This window comes from Bos mutus, chromosome 9, assembly GCF_027580195.1.
Source record: "Bos mutus isolate GX-2022 chromosome 9, NWIPB_WYAK_1.1, whole genome shotgun sequence".
In the NCBI taxonomy this organism is placed as follows: Eukaryota; Metazoa; Chordata; class Mammalia; order Artiodactyla; family Bovidae; genus Bos; species Bos mutus.
This window is the reverse complement of record NC_091625.1, coordinates 83,520,155-83,541,640: the sequence shown is the minus strand read 5'-3', so window position 1 is coordinate 83,541,640 and position 21,486 is coordinate 83,520,155. Positions and strand designations below refer to the sequence as shown.

Sequence of the window (21,486 nt, the reverse complement as noted above, 5' to 3'; positions counted from 1 at the left end):
GGGCCAAACTCACAAAAGGCAAAGAGAAGTTATTACTTGTCCTACTGGGCTGAAAGAAATTGGAACTTATTTCAGTTCATAGATCATCTTAATCTGAATCAAACAGTAACGAACCAATTTCATACAAACTTACATAATAAGTTAGCTCAAAATAGAAATTTCATAAAGTGCAAAACCTGGTGAGGCAAATAGTTTATAAAAAATTAGTAACCAATCTAGAAATTGTGAATGGCAGTCTCCAAGTTCCGGGGCAAGAATACACAGGTTCAGAAGCCTTGAAATTTTGTTATATCAGACTGTCATTAACTGACTAGTCCTCAGTTGTTGGTAAGCATTACTGATGTCTTTCATTATGTTTTGGATAATAACCAAGTACAAGGATATACTAGCTTTAAAAAGCATTGTGACCATCTGTTCTTGATTGGTACAAAGAATAAGAAGAGAAAGTAAAAGTTTGTCTATAAATACACTAGATTATAAAAAAAGCTGATGGCAACATAGTGAACCCAATATAGTCATATAGTTAATATACTGTTGCTGCTGTTCTACTAAGTCGCTTCAGTCGTATCCGACTCTGTGCGACCCCATAGACGGCAGCCCACCAGGCTCCCCCGTCCCTGGGATTCTCCAGGCAAGAACACTGGAGTGGGTTGCCATTTCCTTCCCCAATGCATGAAAGTGAAAAGTGAAAGTGAAGTCGCTCAGTCGTGTTCGACTCTTCGCAACCCCATGGACTGCAGCCCACCAGGCTCCTCCATCCATGGGATTTTTCAGGCAAGAGTACTGGAGTGGGGTGCCATTGCCTTCTCCAAAATATACTGTTAGCCACAGTAAATCTTAATATTGCCATATTTCAAGATAATGATAATATTTGTTTTCAAGGAACCTCCAAAATATCATGTTCTTAGACCAATAATTATATATTCAGAAATCTACAGTGAAGGAATAATCCAAAAATAGTAACAACAAACATGAAAACTTTCTGTATCATACTGAGTTGATTTTTTTATAAGAAGGAAAATTGGAAGTGACCTAAACACTCAACTATGTGAGAATGGCTAAGTAATTATAGTATAATTATTGAATAGAACATTATGGAGCTATTAAAATGGTGGTTATAAAGGCCACACAGCAACATCAAAAAAGTAAAGCATGATCTTAAGTAAATAAAGATACAGAATTATACACACACTATGAGTATAATTATGCAAAACAAAATGTGCTGGTAGGAGTTGCCTTTTGGAATTCCTTATTTTAGAAAGCCTTATAAATGTTCATGTCTTTTGATTGAGTAATTCAACTTCTGGAAATGTATCCAAGAAAATTATCTGATATGCAAAAAGGAAAAATTTAGAAGAACTTTTATTGCATCATTGTAGTTTTAGTTTCAATTGTGAAGATATGAAAAAGAAATGATTTTAAATAAATTACAGCTCATTTGTTTGCAGAATGTTATATAACCATTAAGAATGAAAGAATTTATAAATAGTGCTGCGATGAACATTGGGGTACACGTGTCTCTTTCCCTTCTGGTTTCCTCAGTGTGTATGCCCAGCAGTGGGATTGCTGGATCATAAGGCAGTTCTATTTCCAGTTTTTTAAGGAATCTCCACACTGTTCTCCATAGTGGCTGTACTAGTTTGCATCCCCACCAACAGTGTAAGAGGGTTCCCTTTTCTCCACACCCTCTCCAGCATTTATTACTTGTAGACTTTTGGATCGCAGCCATTCTGACTGGTGTGAAATGGTACCTCCACTGTTTATAATAGCCAGGACATGGAAGCAACCTAGATGTCCATCAGCAGATGAATGGATAAGAAAGCTGTGGTACATATACACAATGGAGTATTACTCAGCCATTAAAAAGAATACATTTGAATCAGTTCTAATAAGATGGATGAAACTGGAGCCTATTATACAGAGTGAAGTAAGCCAGAAGGAAAAACATCAATACAGTATACTAACGCATATATATGGAATTTAGAAAGATGGTAACAATAACCCAGTGTACGAGACAGCAAAAAGAGACACTGATGTATAGAACAGTCTTATGGACTCTGTGGGAGAGGGAGAGGGTGGGAAGATTTGGAAGAATGACATTGAAACATGTAAAATATCATGTAAGAAATGAGTTGCCAGTCCAGGTTCGATACACGATACTGGATGCTTGGGGCTAGTGCACTGGGACGACCCAGAGGGATGGTATGGGGAGGGAGGAGGGAGGAGGGTTCAGGATGGGGAACACATGTATACCTGTGGCGGATTCATTTTGATATTTGGCAAAACTAATGCAATTATGTAAAGTTTAAAAATAAAATAAAAAAAAAAAAAAAAAAGAAAACACTGAAAAAAAGAATGAAAGAATTTAATGACAAAGAGAACTTTGTAATTTTTTTAAAGTTTGCATTCATTTTTAAAAGCAATATATAACAAAAATTTAACAGTGTATTTAGTAGAAATACATCAAATATTTAACAGAAATTAACAATGGCTATATAATGGTAAATTTTTAATGTCTTTCATGTTTATTATGCTTTTGTATATTGTCAATTTGCCTATACTAAGCATAGTAGTATGTACTGCTTTGGAAATCAGAAAAAAGCATAAAAGCCTACATAGAACAAAATAAACAAAAGAAAATATTGGATTGGCCCAGAAGTTCATTTGCGGGAAAACCTGAATGAACTTCTGGGCCAATCCTATACATGTATTGGCCCTGTGTAAGAGTAACTAATTAAATGTTGTGTCCTTGTTTTTTCTACTTTACATAGCCTGAAATGTAGTTATATTAAATTTGTAATTTCAAAAACTGTATGCATTAATGAAATGACCCATGCCATATCTTATTTGTCATATGGTAAGACATGACAGTAACGATAACTCTTTACATTTATGTAATGATTTACAAGTTGCAAAATATCTCCCTCACATTATTCCATTCAATTCTCACACCTGTGTGAAGTAGAAATTGTTACCACATTCCAGTTGTAGAAATTTAGACTCAGATGTTAAGTGAGGTCCTCCGAGTCACGTGGCAGATGCCCAACTGAACCAGTGTTAAACCCAATGGTTTAAGTTCCAAGTGTTCTCTCAGCTTCCATGGAATCATTTCAGCACTTCTTACAGGGAATGATACAGCACTGTCGCTGCCAACACCACACAAACGCTGCAGGCAACTAACACACTTGCTGGAAGACAGTGATGCTGATTTTCTTTGTACCTACTTTTCCCACTGTCCTCGCAATGATTACTTTTTTAGAAATTAGACTTCGATGTTTCAGTTAGTGCTTTTCCAACACATCTCAAATCCCTTGATATACTCAACTAATTAAGCAGTGATGTAGCCCTTGCATGAAGTACTTTTTAATTAGCTACAGTGATTCCCAAATTATTCAGCTTCAGTTCAGGGCCCTTAATATTCAAACTGACAATCCAGCGCATGTAAACTCTTTATTTAAATAGTGATATCTGAAATGAAGCTCAGTAAAGGTTTCTATGGAAACTAACTTCAATATCAAAACTTTCCAAAACATCAAAATGACCCAATTAGAAGTGGTAAAAATAAATGACAGAAAGTGTAGCTATGAATAGTATGGAAAGGTTACTTCTACTTCTTTACATTAATTTTCATAAGTGTGCCTGCATATTCATTAGAAGACTATGCAATTCATTTGATATTTAAGAATATCAAGTAGACAAGAATGTTACATGAAGTGAAATTTGATTTTGCTCTGCAATAAAACTGAAGTCAATTTCATATGGAGATTAAAATTGAAGAGTTAGTTTACATGACTGTGTACATATAAAGATATAGATAAACACTACTAAAGATAAAAGTCTGGGGTTTTTGCAGAAGAAAAGATGAAAACTTTTATAAATTATTTCCAAGTAGAAAAGTTATAAGCCCTTTGTCATCCTTATAACTAAGAACAAAGGGAAATATTTGCTGAACTTGACTCCAGAATGAAATCCAAATAAAAGCATATTTATTAACTTTTGTAATCACATAAGAAGCTCTTTAAAAAGGCTTTGCAAGTCAAGCATAATATGAGAACAATTCATGAATGTACCATTTTTTTCCTGCTATGAATGTTAACCAAGTTTAGATATTAACCTTGATATTTGCATGTAATGTGACAAATGAAAACCCGAAGTGTTATTGTACACGGCTGCAGAGTTCTAACTTTTGTTTTAAAAGCTTAGGTCACAAGATATTTCCCTGGGAATTCCTAAATAAAGACATCCACACATGTTTAAAAAGTAATATTCTGAACTTTACTAATGAAACAAAATATCACAATGACATATATAATTGCATCACTAATAGGCTCTCAGATTTAACTTATCTGAAATTTATCTCCTGATCCTTAAAACCTACTTTTCCTGGATTCTTCCTCATCTCAGTCAACAGTGACACTATCTTTTCAGTTGCTCAGACCAGTCTTTCTTCACAATTCTGTCAGCAAATGCCTTTAGCTCTCATTCAGAAGAGCCTCAGAATCAATCAGCTCTCTGCATCTTGCTTGCCACAACCATGGCCCAATCCAGCACACTCTCACCGGCATTATTATAGCAACCTCCTCACTGCTCTGCTTCCCTTTTGTCAAAGCTGAAAAACTGCAGCAAGTAATTCTGTTCAGAAAAAATAAGACTGATGCCATCTCTGTTGTGCTCAGACTTCCCAGTGGCTTCCTATCACACTCAGAACAAAGCCACAATTTTCACAAGGCACAGTGAAGTCCTGTGGGACTGTTTCCCCATGTGCCTCTCCTACTTACCTCCTGTTATTCTAGGAACTCACTGGCTCTGGCAGCCTGAGTTCCATACTGTTCTCCCACTAAACCAGGCATTCCAGTGCCTCTATTTATTTGCTACGCCCTCTGCTTGGAATGCCCTTCCCAGGCGTTTGCATAGTTCACTCTCACGTCTTTTTGGCTGCACCACATGACATGTGGGATCTTAGTTCATGGTCCAGGGATTGAACCTGTGCTTCCTGCAGTAGATGTACTGAAAGCCCAGAGTCTTAACCACTGCAGCTGGTGCACTGATTTTTTTTTAATTGGGGTATATTTGCTTCACAATATTGTGTTAGTTTTTATTGTACAAGGAAGTGAATCAACTATATGTACACATGAACCTCTCTCTTGGACTTCCCTCCCACCCTCCCATCCCACCCATCTAAGTCACCACAGAGCACTGAGCTATACAGCAGTTTTCCCACTAGCTATCCATCTTACTCATGGTAGTATATATATATGTTAATTTCAATCTCCCGATTTATTCCATCCCATTTCCCCCCCACCAAACCATGTCTACATGCCCATTTTCTACATGTGTTTCTATTCTTGCCCTGCAAATACGTTCATATGTATCATCTTTCTAGATTTTACATATATGCTTTCATATATGATATTTGTTTTTCCCAATGAAATTGGGTCACTTGTAGAGACGTGGATGAACCTAGAGACTGTCATATAGACTGAGGTTCTAGACATTTCTAAATAAAATCTTTTCAGCCCATGTCCCATCACTGCTACAATCCAAATTTGGTCATAGATAGTCTTTAATTCTCTGGTACTTCCTGGTGGCAGGGAGAAGGGAGACATGCTGTGGAGTTCATCAAGCTCTGAAGGGTCTTAACCATGCACTGCCCTTCTTGGGCATCCTCTAGTGGTCAGTGCATGGGGGTATCAGTCCCACTGAGAACCATCATTAAACGACTTTCTAATATCAAAATATGAATGTTATTAAAGCTAGAAATAATTTGTGTAGTTAGCCGTATTCTTAGATAATTACAGACATTTTCATTGGTAAAACAGAGGAAAGTAACTGAGTTTTTTGGTCACCTGTGCACATAAACACCCATGTTGGTGATGTGACCCTGGGTGGCATCTTATCTTCTTTTGGCTTTCATATCAAAGCAAAGTCATAAAGAAGAAAAAGAGATCAAACCAGTCTGCTTACTAATGTCTGTGGGTTAACATCTCCTAAGCATGCCTACAAAAAATCTCTTTCCTCTGGCCTGAATACTAAATACTTGAATTCTCAGTTTGCTTTTCCTTTATTTATTGTTTCTTATGACTTGTCCCACCAGAGATCAAAGCAGTCTCCATGTTTCCAGAACATAGAAGCATGAATCCTTGGGGGAACATACACTTCCTCCTCATTCAAGCTATTTTATAAATTAAATTGGAAATTTAGTCTTTGTGTCTCCAGCCTTGGCACCTTCTACATTCATTGAACAAGCTGGAGGAAATGATCAAAATTTGAGCTGTGATTTTGTGAAGATGAGTTACCTGTGCAGATTCTTTTAAAGTTGGGGTTTTCCAGAATGTGTCCTGGTAGGCGGCACTGGAACCGATGTTGCCAGAACTCAGGGAACCAGGGATTCCTTGTATTAGTGTCCAGCCTCAGTTTCAGGAAATAATCATCAAATGACCTGACCTCTGGAGACTGCAGCTTTATCGTGATTCCCCCGTTGGCTTCCACCTCATAACCTTCAATGACTTCATCTCTGTCTGCCCATCCATCACTAAAAAAATGTGGGGATTGGGGTGGGGAGAGAGAAAGACAAAAGTCTCACAAATAGAGCTCTGAGTTATGCATGAAAGAAGCAGTTCAGCAAGATTGAAAGTTTTTTTAAGCCAATATTGTTATCCATTGATCACTTTTTTTGTGGGGAGTGGAAAATTATAGAATCATCACATCTTGCTTGTTTTTCACAATAGTGAAAATGATGATGAAGATGATGACAGTAACAATTACAAGAACTAACCATTGAGCATGTATTAGTCATCAGATTCTGTGCTACTCACTTTTACAGAGTCAGATGTTCAACAAATAGCTGAAGTCCTAGTGAATCCCAGATATGGGTCCAGGCAGTCTGACTCCCAAGTTCATTGCTGTTTACAACTAGACCACAAAGCCCCTTGGTTGCTCTTCAAACCAGAAAAAAATAAAACCCAGGTACTTAGGTCTTCTCGAAAAGAGCTAAGGTTTGAAGGTTGCGATCAAGACCATTATATGAATTACATTATATGCAGTAGAAAATTGATTTAGCTCAGAAACATGACAACCACAGATTTTGCCCCTGGATATTGTTCAAATTTGCATCTCTTAGAAGTGACCAGATGCTTTTTTTCCTAATGCTATTTCAAATTAGCAGCATTAAGAGAAAACAATCTAGCTCCGTAAAATAAAAATAATCTTCCTGCTTACTAAATGACACTTCGGACACTTCATCTGTAGGTTCAAATCTTTAAAGTTTGTTCACTTTCTAGAACATTCACATCTCCCATGATTAATGTTCCTGCAGTTTAACTCAAGTGTACATTGGAGCCAGATCAAACCTCATGTGAGTGGCTGTGATCCCTTCCCAAGAACGGGTCAAAGAAAAAAAATGCATTAGATAAACTTAAACAGGCAAAGAACACCTTATAAAAGACTATCTCAATAGGCCAAAAATACTGAACTCAATTCTACTGAAACATAACCTGGAAAGGTTTTTAAGGGTGAGTATGAGACTTCCCTGGTGGCTCAGTGGTCAAGAATCTGCTTTCAATATAGGAGACACAATAGACATGGGTTTGAACTCTGGGTTGGGATGATCCCCTGGAGAAGTAAATGGCAACCCACTCCAGTATTCTTGCCTGGAAAATTTCATGAACAGACTAGCCTGGTTGGCTACAGTCCATGGGGTTGCAAAGAGTTGAACATGACTGAGCACACACACATACACACGCGCGCACACACACATGAGCTAGAGAGGAAGTGTTGGAGGACTCAGAGTGGAGCTTGGCCAGTGTGATTAAACCATTTGCATTTGATAACTGTCACTTATCTAAGTTAGTTTTCCATCTTTCCACGGAAACTGAGATAGGGGTCTGCTATTATATTCTTTGCAGCCAAAGATGGAGAAGTTCTATACAGTCAGCAAAAACAAGCCCAGGGGCTGACTGTGGCTCAGACCATGAACTCCTTATTGCCAAATTCAGACTCAAATTGAAGAAAGTAGGGAAAACCACTAGACCATTCAGGTATGACCTAAATCAAATCCCTTATGATTATACAGTGGAAGTGAGAAATAGATTTAAGGGCCTAGATCTAATAGAGTGCCTGATGAACTATGGAATGAGGTTCATGACATTGTACAGGAGACAGGGATCAAAACCATTCCCATAGAAAAGAAATGCAAAAAAGCAAAATGGCTGTCTGGGGAGGCCTTACAAATAGCTGTGAAAAGAAGAGAAGCGAAAAGCAAAGGAGGAAAGGAAAGATATAAACATCTGAATGCAGAGTTCCAAAGAAGAGATAAGAAAGCCTTCTTCAGTGATCAATGCAAAGAAATAAAGGAAAACAACAGAATGGGAAAGACTAGGGATCTCTTCAAGAAAATCAGAGATACCAAAGGAACATTTCATGCAAAGATGAGCTCGATAAAGGACAGAAATGGTATGGACCTAACAGAAGCAGAAGATATTAAGAAGAGATGGCAAGAATACACAGAAGAACTGTACAAAAAAGATCTTCACGACCCAGATAATCACAATGGTGTGATCACTGACCTAGAGCCAGACATCCTGGAATGTGAAGTCAAGTGGGCCTTAGAAAGCATCACTACGAACAAAGATAGTGGAGGTGATGGAATTCCAGTTGAGCTATTCCAAATCCTGAAAGATGATGCTGTGAAAGTGCTGCACTCAATATGCCAGCACATTTGGAAAACTCAGCAGTGGCCACAGGACTGGAAAAGGTCAGTTTTCATTCCAATTCCAAAGAAAGGCAATGCCAAAGAATGCTCAAACAACCGCACAATTGCAGTCATCTCACACGCTAGGAAAGTAATGCTCAAAATTCTCCAAGCCAGGCTTCAGCAATATGTGAACCGTGAACTTCCTGATGTTCAAGCTGGTTTTAGAAAAGGCAGAGGAACCAGAGATCAAATTGCCAACATCTGCTGGATCATGGAAAAGCAAGAGAGTTCCAGAGAAACATTTATTTCTGCTTTGTTGGCTATGCCAAAGCCTTTGACTGTGTGGATCACAATAAACTGTGGAAAATTCTTCAAGAGATGGGAATACCAGACCACCTGATCTGCCTTCTTGAGAAATTTGTATGCAGGTCAGGAAGCAACAGTTAGAACTGGACATGGAACAACAGACTGGTTCCAAATAGGAAAAGGAGTTCATCAAGGCTGTGTATTGTCACCCTGTTTATTTAACTTATATGCAGAGTACATCATGAGAAACGCTGGACTAGAAGAAACACAAGCTGGAATCAAGATTGCTGGGAGAAATATCAATAACCTCAGATATGCAGATGACACCACCCTTCTGGCAGAAAGTGAAGAAGAACTAAAGAGCTTCTTGATGAAAGTGAAAGAAGAGAGCGAAAAAGTTGGCTTAAAAGTCCACAATCCAAAAAACAAAGATCATGGCATCCAGTCCCATCATCTCACAGCAAGTAGATGGGGAAAGTGGAAATGGTGACAGATATTATTTTCTTGGGCTCCAAAATCACCGTGGATGGTGACTGCAGCCATGAAATTAAAGGACACTTGCTCCTTGGAAGCAAAGCTATGACAAACCTGACAGCATATTAAAAAGCAGAGACATTATTTTATTAGACAAAGTTTCATCTAGTCAAAGCTATGGTTTTTCCAATAGTTATGTATGGGTGTGAGAGCTGGACTATAAAGAAGGCTGAATGCCCCAAAACTGATGCTTTTGAACAATGGTGTTGGAGAAGACTCTTGAGAGTCCCTTGGACTGCAAGTAGATCAAACCAGTCAATCCTAAAGGATATCAACCCTGAGTATTCATTGGAAGGACTGATGCTGCAGTTGAAGCTCCAATACTTTGGCCACCTGATGCGATGAGCTGATTCACCAGAAAAGATCCTGATGCTGGGAAAAATCGAAGGCAAAAGGAGAAGGGGATTACAGAGGATGAGATGGTTGGATGGTATCATGAGTTGAGAAAACTCTGGGAGATGGTGAAGAACAGGGAAGCCTGGTGTGCTGCAGTTCATGGGATTGTGAAGAGTTGGATACAACTGTGCAACTGAACAATGACAACATCACTCTTAATGATCACATTTCAAAGGGATGGAACCTAGGTCACTGAGAAAAAAATTCTCTGTTGTAAAACTATCCAGAGGTTGGGAGAAATTTTACATTTCTCTTTACAGATAAAGAATTGACACTGGTATGATTTTGAAAGTAAAAGCTCTGAGAAAAGGGAAGTTAAGGGATTAAAGTCAGGAAGAAATGTGTCTAAAGTCTAGTCAAGCTTTGAAGAACATTAAGAGGGTCACAGTCAACGAGTGGGTATATTCCTCTACCCACTGAGTGGTGCCCTGCAGTTTCTGGATCACAAACATTTAGTCTCTGCCAGAGAAAGTTTTGGGTCAAACACGTATGACAGACTGTAGCTCACTCCTCTTCTTATTACCTGAGGTGTTCTCCACTTAGCTGAGCTAATTGGTATAATTTCATTCCAGAATCTTACCAGTAAACCACATAGGAGCTGCATTTTCAACAGATCAAGGGTTGTAGAAGGTAGAGTTGACTTAACACGATTAAGAACTAAAGGAATTTTGAAATAAGGTATAATCTAGCTAGACCAGAGAATGTCTATATGCATCTCATAAATCCACTAAAATACGCATTGCAATATTTCACATGGATCTTTCTCTTTCTCCCCCTTCTCCCTTCCTCCTTCTTCCCTCCTTTCTTTCCTTCCACATTTATTTGGCACCCTCTATGTACTAGATGCTCTGCTCTGCTCAGGATTCAGTTGAGAATGAGAAATGCTATTCTCTTCCTCCCTAGTGTTACAGACTTGGGGAAAACAGACGTTAAACAAGACTTGCAAATACTATGGAGGTAAAGAAGGAGAAGCAACCAGTAACTGGAGAAGGAGGGGCTTCAGGGCCCAATTAGTCTGGTGTGTATGTGAGTGTGGGTGAAGAGATGATTTAGGGATGGCTTTCCTGAGAAAGTGATGTCTGAGCTGAGACCTAAAGGATGAGTAGACATTAGTCAGGTCCAGATGGGAAAAAGGTTCGGTAAAGAACGTTCCTGAAAGATTATCCAGCACACAGGAAAGACCAAGACTCATTCAAAGAATTTAGGGTCTGTTCATTGGAGCATAGAGAGACATTAGCAAGAGATGAGGATGTGGGCAAAATTCCATCCAAGGAATTGTTAGCCTGAGGACTACAGGAGGTCCTCAAGGTATTGTAAAACTATTATTGAATGAGGTCATTTAGCTCTGCCCTGGTGGTAAATGACCTGAGTATTTTGGGGAACAAATCCTCAGAAAATGATTGCCAATCAAATAGACTAAAAGAGAAAAAAAGGCCCACTCTTTCATCTTTCCATATCCTCTAGTTAGAAAGGTTTGAACTAGTTTAATTATTTAGATTTATTCACATTTATATCATAACTACACCTATAGCAGTTTGAAGATGAGAGCTATTGTTCATGTCACACTGAAAAGGAGGGTAAAAGTAAAACCAGTTTAGGCTTTCAAGAAATCCTGCCTATGAGTCTGTATTTAAAATCAAGATGACTTACTACTTGAAGGAAATAATTACTTTTTTTGATGTTAAGCTTAGGGATGAAGTCTGCTTCTCCTAAGTTAATATTATGTGAAACTTTTATGTGTGCTTATAGTCCAAACAAGAAACCCACAATTTTTAAAAGTATGAAATGAAATGAGCCTTTTCTAATGTTTACTTGTATTCTTAAAAAAAAAAAAAAAAAATCCTTAAGTTTGTATAGCAAGTAGCATGTGTCAGTGCTGGAAGCAGAGAAAGTGTGACCTCCTGACCTTTTATACACCAATACAGAGAAGGACTTCATAAGAGGAAACTTTTGTATATGAATACAGACAACCTGAATTTGGGGAAACTTCAAGGGGTTTAGTGCGGAATCCCTCCATCCCCTTTGCCATTGGACAAAGCCCTTTCTCACTCCCTGTAGATGACCCCTGCCGGGGTCCAGCCCCGGCTGATCCAGGGTATTCAAGGAGAGACGGCATAGGTGACCTATTTATTTAAATATTTTATCAAAGATATAAAGAGTAATAGGATGAGGATAGCTCAGTAGGAAAATTCAGTGGAGAAAAGAGGCTGAGTAGCTTGGTTTACGCGGGAGACCAATAAAACTTCAAGACAAGAAGTTTGCACCACTTACATAGGCCGCAGCTGTCCTTCCATTCTCCCGAAGGAGAGGAGACACTGAGGCCTCCCCGGTTGGATCTTAGAAGCCCAGGCATAATTAGCAAGCATGGTGGGTTCCACGCTCCTGATGGAGACTCAGCCAGAATTTGGGAGAGAGAGCGACATGGGAAGACCAAGTTTCGGTGAACAAGGCCTGCACTTTATTTTCCAAAGTAGTTTTTATACCTTAAGTTGTGCATAGAGGATAATGGGGGAAGGGGTGGAAGCATGCAAGGACAGCAGTTCCTGGTCCTAATCGAAGCCAGGCTTTCAAACTTATCATATACAAAAGTTCAGGTGAATTACATCATCTTCTGGCCAGGAGGCCTGTTAACATTTTAAGAAACTTATCTTTCTCTAAAGGTGACTATTCCAAAGTCAGGCACCAGCCTCCAAAAAAGCACTGGACAAAGCTGCATTCCTATAGGGCAAAGGTGAGGTGGGCTCAGTCAAGAAAAGAATTAACTCAAGGGTCCAAGGTTACAAACATTGAGGCTACTACTTACACCAATTATATTAATCAATACACTGCCAGGGACACAGCAGGTAAGGGATATGGAAACTTAGCAGCAAACATTGGCCCAACAAGTGAAAATCCCTTCACCAATACAATTTCTAATCAATCTTTTAACTACTCAAAAGAATCTGTGTTTAGACAGTTTAGAACATCTCCTGCCTCTCACAGTTGGGAGGCTCTGAACAATCACATGTGGCCGGAAAAACCTATTCAGGCAGGCTAGAGGATTTCCAAAGGAGTTTGTAGGTTAAACACTGTCACACCCAGGAATTATTAACTGGAGCTGTAAGCTAACTCTTTTTTCAGAGAGAGGTAGATGGGGACAGCCCCCCGTAAAGTCAGAGATGTAGGTGAAAGCACAAAGCAGAAAGTAGGCAGACTCTGGTTTTGGGGTAGATGCTCAAGAATTTCAGGGGACTCCTGAGGCTCGATCCCGCCTTTGCGTATGCTGAGCCTCCTTCCTCATGACCTTTGTCATGGGTGGAGTTCCTCACGCTGGCTCCCAGCAGTGATAGAATTCCAGTTGAGCTATTCCAGATCCTGAAAGATGATGCTGTGGAAAGTGCTGCACTCAATATGCAATATGCAATGTGCACTCAATATGCATCTGCTCAACCTCGGGTGTCTGGACTGAATCCTGCTGTGCTGGGTGCTGATCATCCTCAGGCAGTGCTGAACTCTTATGAGGCACATTCACAGCCTCTAGTTTTTACTTCGTTTTCTATCTGGGGTCTGGAAATGGAACTGTGAATGAACAAGGTGAACGTTTAATGGGAAGCTACATGTCTTAATTATTCCTTACAAATATATGAGACTTCTTATTTCCCACCCTCCTCAACATTTTTAAACAGCAACCCTTTCACAAGGCTGTTCTTCTCTTCTCACAAAAGCATTGTTCTAGTCCTGTGAAATTCCACAGTCCAAACTTATAACAAGAGTCCTTCTACTTGATACATTCTGATATTAATAAGAGAATATTATTTTTGATTCTACCTATTCCAACTTGAAAGGAGCTATAGAATTGTTATTTTTGCATTATATCAGACAAAATAATTTAATAAGCAAACTCATAGTAAAAAAAAATGCAATAGTATTCATTTTAAAAGCCACACAAAAACATTTTAGAAACTCTTATTTACATTCAATTAAAATAATTACAGCCTTGAGAGTAAAGCAACTTGATTTGTGTAATGAATTCAAGTGATTGTGTGTACCCAATAATAAAACTATAATTCTTTAAAAATAATCCAAAGATTATCATATAACCAGGGAAAGAAGTAAAGCATAATAAAAATAATATTTTCAAAAACACATGTAGACAAGCACAACATTCCATAAATTACAATGCTTAACTATATTTACAAAGGTTGAAGAAATGTAGGGTAATGTAATTTAAGTCAAGTGATGTAAATTAGGAGAAATATTTTGGAGGTAATGATGGCATTTTCAATAATAACTGAGACTGGCTTTATTCATTCAACATTCTTTCACTGAGAGTCTGCATGAGTTCAGCATTTTGCTGACTGCTGCAGATAAAATTGCTGAAAAGTAGAGGCAAGGCCCCTGCCATCAAGGTAATTAATTACAGGGGTGGGTAGCCTGGCCACTAAATACACAATAGCCATAGAGTTGCAATCACTGAAAGAAAAAGAAGATAGGCTGCAGAAGCACAGAGAAGGAGCAAAGGGGTCTTGCCAAGGGAGATTTTACCCAAGGGGAAACAACATCTAGGATGAGACCTAAAGGATGAGCTGAAGTTGTACAGGTAAAAGGGAAGACTGGAAGGGGGACCAGCTAAAGAGGCAACAAAACTGTCAAACAACAGTGAGGCTTTCAGTTTAGAGCACACAAGGCAAGGAAAGATAGGACAAGCACAGATGAGATCTAGAAGAACCCTAACATCTTTGTCAAGGGTTTTGGACTTCATTTAGGATGATGAGAAACTACTCAGATTTTCAGCAGGAATGTGGCATGATTAGATTTGTTTTAGAAAAGTTGTTCTAGAAAGTACTAGAGTTGAAGTACCAACACAAGTTGGTACTTGTGAAGATTCTTTGGTTCTAGAATTCCCAGAAAAAAACTGGGTAGAAACAAACATAGACATGTACACACACATGCACACACAGCCTAACTACATTGCATTAAAAAGCAGAGACATTACTTTGCCGACAAAGGTCCATCTAGTCAAAGCTTTGGTTTTTCCAGTAGTCGTGTATGGATGTGAGATTTGGACTATAAAGAAAGCTGAGCGCCAAAGAATTGATGCTTTTGAACTGTGGTGTTGGAGAAGACTTTTGAGAGTCCCTTGGACTGCAAGGAGATCCAACCAGTCCATTTCTGAAGGCGATCAGTCCTGAATATTCATTGGAAGGACTGATGCTGAAGCTGAAACTCAAATAATTAGGCCACCTGTTATGAAGCACTGACTCATCTGAAAATACCCTGCTGCTGGGAAAGATTGAAGGCAGGAGAAGAAGGGGATGACAGAGGATGAGATGGTTGGATGGCATCACTGACTCAATGGACATGAATTTGAGTAAGCTCTGGGAATTGGTGATGGACAGGGAAGCCTGGCATGCTGCAGTCCATGGGGTCACAAAGAGTCAGACACGACTGAGTGACTGAACTGAACTGAACTGATGAAGGCTTAGTTGACAGTGCTGATGAATCAAGAACTGGGGTAGGGACCACAATTAGTTTATATTTAGTTTTAAAATTAGTTATTGCCATGAATAAAGAACTGACAAAAATGTAGGTATCTTTATTTAATTATCAAGGATAGGCATTTAGAGATCACTCAGCCTGCTGAAAAGCAAAAGAGAATGAGGGGATAGTGTCACTTTTTACTGTTTTGTATAGATGGAATTTGAATTCAAACAGAAGCCTTATTTCTAAAGTTATGATGTTTCAGTAGAAAATGAAGGTGGGGGAGAAAAATGGAAGATATGGAAAGACAAAGAGGAAGAATGAAAGGAATGAATTCTCAAGCAGCTGAAGCTGATCAAGGTCAGATCAGGTATCCTTACTTTCTCATCTACTCTTCACTCCAAGACCCTAACCCACCTCTGTCATCCTGAGCCTGGAATTATCTGCCACCTGGAGACTTGCAATTATCTTCCTCTCCAAGCAAAAATGTAGGGCAAAGATGTCTACTGATAAACATTGCACACAGCCTTGCAAATGTGGAGGCAACTTCTCAAACCTTCTGAAGGCCATTTCTCATGTATTAATGACAATTTCAAGCCAGTGTGAAAGAAGGGTGGGCCTGTGGGGAACTGCTTGTGGACAAATAGGTCTTTTTTTCTTCCTTAAAATTCTACTACCGAGGTAGCATCATAGTTTGTCTCTCATTCAACTAATATGAAGACATAATGTGAGAATAGGGACTGGTTAAACTTTCTAAGCCTCTGTTACTCCACCTATAAAGTGGGGATGAAAATGATGTCACCGCATTAAGAGCTGTGTGAGAATTAAACTAGATAATCCATATAAAATACTTTTCACAATATATAGGTCATGATGAAGTCTTACTAGATATAGCAGTTCTTTATCATCAGTCTCATGATGTAACCAATGTATTGAACAGTATCAATGTGTGGGAAAGACTTTCCTACAAAAGTGCTTCTCACAGTGTGATCCAAATATTGGTGCCAGTTCATGAATTATTTTTTACCAATTGATGAGGAGATACTGAGAGTAAGCATTTAGAAAAGGTACAGCAGTTAGACATTGTTGCAAGATCTAAGAACCTGATGGGTGGACTCATGTCTTTGACTAGGGTTTAACCACTTCATTTTCCAATTCATATGGTGAATTGCCTGTGACTCAAGCCCATGCACAGCCATATGCAATAGAACTCAGTTACAATGTGTGACCTTTTGAAGTTACTTTGCCAAATGTAACCCCAAATTATATAAAATCTGAGAATAAATAAACATTTATTTTTATCAGTTTTTACAATCACATTAAATTTTAATTGACTGTTTTATGACTTATCATATAAGATTACTTTCTATTTCAGAGAAATAAAATTTTCATTATTTACTCTAATTTCAGTTGTATGTGGTCTCACAAGCTTCGCCAGAATTTTTTCTTATACAAAAAGACACAATTTGCTGAGTGTGGCAATGGTATTTGAATGCAGACAATGTGGAGAATTTTGATTTCATAGAAACAAGGCAAAAAGAGTTCCAATGAAATTTACCTGAAAATATGTTGGCTTGTATGTTGAATTTATTCCTAATTGATGATAAAATGCTGAAACCATAATGTATTATTTGGGAGGCTATTTTAGCTAATGAATTTGTGAAATCATCAAAATAGTTGTTTGTAGTACCCACTCCCCCACGCCACCCACCCCCCCAGCACCCTTTTCTACAGTTTTGCTTTACTCCATTTTAGTTTTCCACAGTCAAACATGGTCTGAAAATATTAAATGAAAAATTCAAAAAATAAACAATTTATAGGTTTTAAATTGCATGCTGTTCTGAGCATCATGGCTTCTCAGGCTAGTGCTAAAGAATCCTCCTGCCAAGTGTAGGAGACGAAAGAGATGCAGTTTTGATCCCTGGGTCCAGACGACCCTCTAGAGGAGGAAATGGCAACCTACTCCAGTATTCTTGCCTGGGAAATCCCATGGACAGAGAAGCCTGGTGGGCTACAGTCCATGGGGTCGCAAAGAGACATGGCTGAACACCTGAGTAGAATGATGAACTCTCTGGAGGTCCTGCACCATTGAGCCCAAGGTGTGAATTACCCTTTTTCCGGGATATCCTACCTGTTAGTCACTTAGTAGCCATCTTGTCTCAGTTATCAGATTGACTACTTGTGATAACCACTATCTGATAACTACTATCTGATAACTACTTGTTATCAGATATTACTTGTGTTCAAGTGACCCTTATTTTACTTATTAATAATAATGGCCTCAAAGTCCAAGAGTGGTGATATTGGCAATTGAGATATACCAAAGAGAAAGCGTAAAATGCTTCCTTTAAGTGAAAAGGTGAATGTTCTCAATAAGGAAAGAAAAAGATTGTATGGTGAAGTTGCTAAGATCTAAAGTAAGAACATATCTTCTTTCCATGAAATTGTGAAGAAGGAAAAAGAAACTTGTGCTAGTTTAGTTAGTGTACCTCAAATTCAAAATCTGATAAAAGCATATGTTCAATATTCCATATATAAATATTAGTGTTTCGTGGGTTTTATATGAAATGGCATTTGCAATTGCCAAAAATTATATATGTATATAGATGATAAGATATTAGTGAATGACTGCATTTGCTTAGAAATGTTCAATGACTCTGGTAAAGAAGGTAATTCAAGGTCTACTTTCTGATACCATCATAGCTCGATGATTTCCCAAACTGCCTAATGATGTGGAAGACTAATTACCTGAATAAATAAAACTGGCAAAGCATTCTTTCACTGTAAGTTGATGAATGTGCAAATATTGTTTTTTGTGGCAGTTCTTTTAGTATATGTGTGGTTTGAAAATGACAAAAATTAGAAGAAAGAAATCTCTGCTCTGATTTAAATTCTCTTTCGTTTATGACTGAGAAGTACAAGTAGCTCTAAATTTTGTAAAATTTTGAAGAACTGTTTTATCCACAAACATGGTTGACAGTTTATGCTTTATATAAAGGTATGTTCTGATGCGGCAACTGTCAGCATCAGGAAAACATTTGGAAGTACCTACCTAAGTTATGTCCCTTGTGAGAGAATGCAAATCAGTGCAATGCTTCCCTCATTGAGAAAGTCTTGATATAAAAAAAAGTCAGCTGAAGTAAACAACGCTGGTGACATAGCATAAATTTTGAGTTATGTAAGAACCTATACTGGCTTCTCAGAACTGACTGTTAGCATTTCTCTTCTGAAAACTACCTTCATAGACTAAAATCATCAACAATGGTGATACATACTTCAAGTAAACCAGTAAATACTACAAATTGGAGATCCTTTTTTATTTTTTTCCCCACACAGCCAGTTATAATAATATAGAATCTGACCATAAACAGCTATTTTTGGTATTGAAGAAAGAAATTGTGTCCGGAGTGTCTAAACTGCAAAATAAGCACTTTGTTTCTTCAGGATAAGAAATAAGGTTTGTTCTGACATTTAAACATATAAATAGGAAAGTCTGACTTGCTGTATTTACTGATACTTTGGATATACTTAATAACCTTCATATTTCTAGGAAAAGCAATAATTCAATTATTTTTCCAAAGGAAATCTAAGATTAAAGAGCAAAATTAAAAGTTAGAAACTGTAAAGAACAGGTTTTTTTGTAGATTGCTGTGTTAGCCGCTCAGCCGTGTCTGACTCTTTGCAACCCCGTGGACTGTAGCCCACCAGGCTCCTCTGTCCATGGAATTCTCCAGGGAAGAATACTGGAGTGGGTTTCCATTTCCTTCTCCAGGGGATTTTTCTGACCCAGGGATCGAACTTGGGTCTCCTGCATTGTATCACAGTTTTAACTTTAAAATAATGATCAGTGAGTAAAAAATGATCTTGATATTACCATTTGCAAAGTGTTGCCAGCAAACACTATGAATTTGATTGCTTTATTCTCCTTGGACTACCTAACAAAATACCATAGCTGGAGACTGGTGGCTTAAACAACAGAAATTAATTTTCTCACAGTTCTGGAGAATAGAAGTCCAAGATCAAGGTTCCAATGGATTCAGTTTTGCTGAGAGCCCTCTTCCTGGCTTGCTGACTATGTAATCACATGGATTTTCCTTGGCATAAACAGAGAAACAGTGAGAGGGTATAAGGTTTCCGGTGCTTTTTCTAACAAGGACACTAATCCTATTGGATCAGGGGTTCCTCTCTTATGACCTTATTTAACCTTACTTAAATCCCTAAAGGCCCTATCTCCAAATACAGTCACATCAGAGGTTAGGGCTCCAAGAGATAAATTTGCAGATATTCAATTCAGTCCATAGCAGATGGAATAATACTAAAGTTATCATTCACTTAAAAATCTTCATGTAAGAAATTAATGTATCCAGAATTCACATATTTCAACAAAAGATAATTTAAATTGAACCCAAAATTTATGGAATAAATTATTGGAACTGGCTACTGAAAAAGGATTAAGAATGACCTTTGAAAATACATCATCACTTTACTTGATTCCAAAATTTAAAATAAATATATAAAACTTGCTGAAATTGCTATAAAATCTCTTATTCTGTTTTCATCAATAGACTTTTGTGAGGCTGGTTATTCTAGAAGGAATTTTATTAAAACAAAATAAAGAAGCAGTTTATACATGCATAATCATATGGAAGTATCTTTGTTTATCCAACTGAGATTAGATAATTTAATAAACTCATTTACCATTAAAATTTTTTAAATATTGATATGCATGGGTTTTGTTCAAAGTGTGCACATAAGCATTTAACATATGGAGTCTCTACTTTGCTTACAACTTCTTGTTTATTTATAATTATAGAATATTAAAAGTTACAAGTATGATAGTAATTTTCTCTGCTAGTCATCTAGGCACACACTTTCAATACAAAAAAAATTTTTTTGTAATTCTTTCTTTTCTAATTTATTTTATTGTATTTACTGACATGATATTTTATGCCTGTTGAATCTAATAATATAACCTTGGGCTTGTATTTGCATGTCTTTATGCTGTATTTAATTTCTTAGCAATTTATCTTTTTTGTATTTTATCAAAGTAAAATCCATACTAGATTGGGACTTAAAAAAAAGGAAGAGAATTTGAGAGGCACTGTTCCAGAAGATCTCTGTATCCTTTATGCTTTGGAAATTGTTAAGATAAAGACTTTGCTATTACAACAGTTCCAAAAACAGACACCTCAGAAACTCCATCTCAGTGCTTATGGTAAATGAAGCCATGACTATCAGCAGAGTCTTTTCATTTTGTTGGGAAGCTTGCAAAATTCTACAGAATGAAACGACAATTCTTTGCTCCCTGTTTTAAATCCCTGGCAGTGTTATTGCTGCTGAATCTTTCTCTTTTTGGCTCCCATGCTGTTTGAGTGAGAGGCTTCAGTTGCCCAGATAATTGTTAAGAACCAACTGAAGGGAGGCAAGAGATTTAGAAAAAGAATGCAATAAGAAGGCAGACTGCTTCTGATTAGAGCATAAACCAGATCCTGGCACTCCTCTGCTTACAGCAAACCAGTGCCTTTTCATCTCACCCCAAACCTTTTAAAGAGTACCTTAAAAAAAACCCTGCTTCTTCTGAGCCCTGTTAAAATTTCTCATTTCCACAAGTCTACCTTTTATTCTACTCTAGCCACCCTGCCCACCTTGCTGTTCTTCAATGAGTCAGAGATATACCCTGGCCTTAGGATCTTTGCACCAGCTTTTTTTCTGTCTGGAATTCTGGAATTCTCATAACTTGAATATTTGCATAGCTTTCTCTTTCACTTTCTTTAAGTCAGCTCATATATCACATTCTCATAGCGCTCTTTCCCTATTTAAAGTTGGGATCTTTCTCTCTATTCTTTTCTATTCCCCTTTTTGCCTTAAAATATCACTATATGACATACCATATAAATATATTTTCTAAGTCCTTCCAGTAAAATGGAAGTGCCACATAGGTAGAGAGGTTTTTTTTTTTCTTTTTTTTTCACTTATATCAATATAATCCCAGAATTTAAACTAGTTCTTGGTTCATAGTAGTGCTCATTAAACATTTGGTAAATGGATTAATGGATAAAAGAATCTGTGAAATAATTTATATTCAAGAATCCATAGAA

General features: G+C 37.7%; 1 protein-coding gene across 2 annotated transcripts in view; it reads right to left on the bottom strand.

Annotated features, from left to right (window-relative positions):
• Nucleotides 1-21,486, bottom strand: part of GRM1 (glutamate metabotropic receptor 1) — a 416,270-nt gene that overhangs the window by 106,123 nt on the left and 288,661 nt on the right. For both annotated transcript variants that reach the window (XM_070377149.1, XM_070377150.1), the window contains exon 3: nucleotides 6,297-6,532. In XM_070377149.1, coding sequence (XP_070233250.1) covers nucleotides 6,297-6,532 — 236 coding nt within the window. The remainder of the gene's footprint in view (nucleotides 1-6,296; nucleotides 6,533-21,486) is intronic.